General features: G+C 50.8%; 1 protein-coding gene across 1 annotated transcript in view; it reads right to left on the reverse strand.

Annotated features, from left to right (window-relative positions):
- Positions 1-388: 388 nt before the first annotated feature.
- LOC119594794 overlaps positions 389-1,129 on the reverse strand; it is a gene marked incomplete in the record, with an annotated part of 7,170 nt that continues 6,429 nt past the window's right edge. The window contains 2 exon segments of the mRNA XM_037943884.1: positions 389-411; positions 709-880. Of these exon segments, the coding sequence (XP_037799812.1) occupies positions 389-411; positions 709-880 (195 nt within the window).

Raw genomic sequence — 1,129 nt, forward strand, 5'->3', positions numbered from 1 at the left:
GCCGAACTACCCCCGCAAGTCTATTTACCTATTTACTGCTTGAATGACTGCCGTCTAGCTGCCTATCTCCACGCGGCACTCTACTTATGTAATTGCCCGCAAATATGTCCGCTCGAGGATCGGCCTACTTGCCTACTTGCCAGCCTCCCTTCCTTACACGCCTGCTGAGATGTCATTTACCTATCTCCGTGCGTGTACATTTGTCGAATTAATTATCTACTTCCATTCCTATCTGTTTACCTGTCCGTTTTTATTTATTGTTTACTTATCTGCTTTTCTACCTTTGAGGCTACAGTTCCCTGTTTAATTATCTATCAATCTGCGCGTACGTTTGACTACAACTTCTGTTGACTTCATTTTTTTCTGTTTTTTTCCATGTCCATGTGCGTCACAGTCTGTAGGCACGCACACCTGTAAGCATGAGTTTACATACATGCGAGGATACAGTAAGAGCAGTCACGCACAACAGAACTGCGCCGTGACAGAAGATCCAAAACATATCATTAGAGGTTGACTCCACCGTCTTGCGAGACACGTCTCGACCCGAGTTTTGTTGCTGCCTCTACACACGCCCTGTTCTGCCGTTTTTAGCAGCGCGAAGGAGTGTTTTGCCTTCAGCTGTGCGTGAATGCATGCGCGACCGCTGCGTAAGCGAGGCCAGAAACCTCACAACCAGGGTGACGCGACAGCTTCCGTCCGCCGGCCCACTTTCCCGGGATCTTGGAAGAAACTCCGACACGGAAGTCCCCAGGTGGAAATTCCCGTGAACCCTGCATACTCGACTCCAACACTCTGCAGTTCTTCCCCGCGGGGCGCCGCTGCTGTCACCGCCGCTGCGCCATATCCGCCATGTCACGCCGTCAGCTGCTCCTAGTCCTAACTAGTTCAGTGTTACTGCCACCATTACACGCGCTACTTCCAACCCGAACGCTCTCTTTGCTCTTTATTACATGCTCATAAAAATAAGTATGAGGCAGAGACAGCAAAAAAAGAATAAATATTTGCGCTTTCAAGAACAACCCGCCGGCCCGACTGGCCAGACCACTGCCCCACCCCACCCGCACGCTCACTTCCCGTTAGTATTCCTACTCCGCCGCCGCCTTTACCTCTTTCCACCCAATACCCGCGT

This window comes from Penaeus monodon, chromosome 34 (assembly GCF_015228065.2).
Source record: "Penaeus monodon isolate SGIC_2016 chromosome 34, NSTDA_Pmon_1, whole genome shotgun sequence".
NCBI classification, from domain to species: domain Eukaryota; kingdom Metazoa; phylum Arthropoda; class Malacostraca; order Decapoda; family Penaeidae; genus Penaeus; species Penaeus monodon.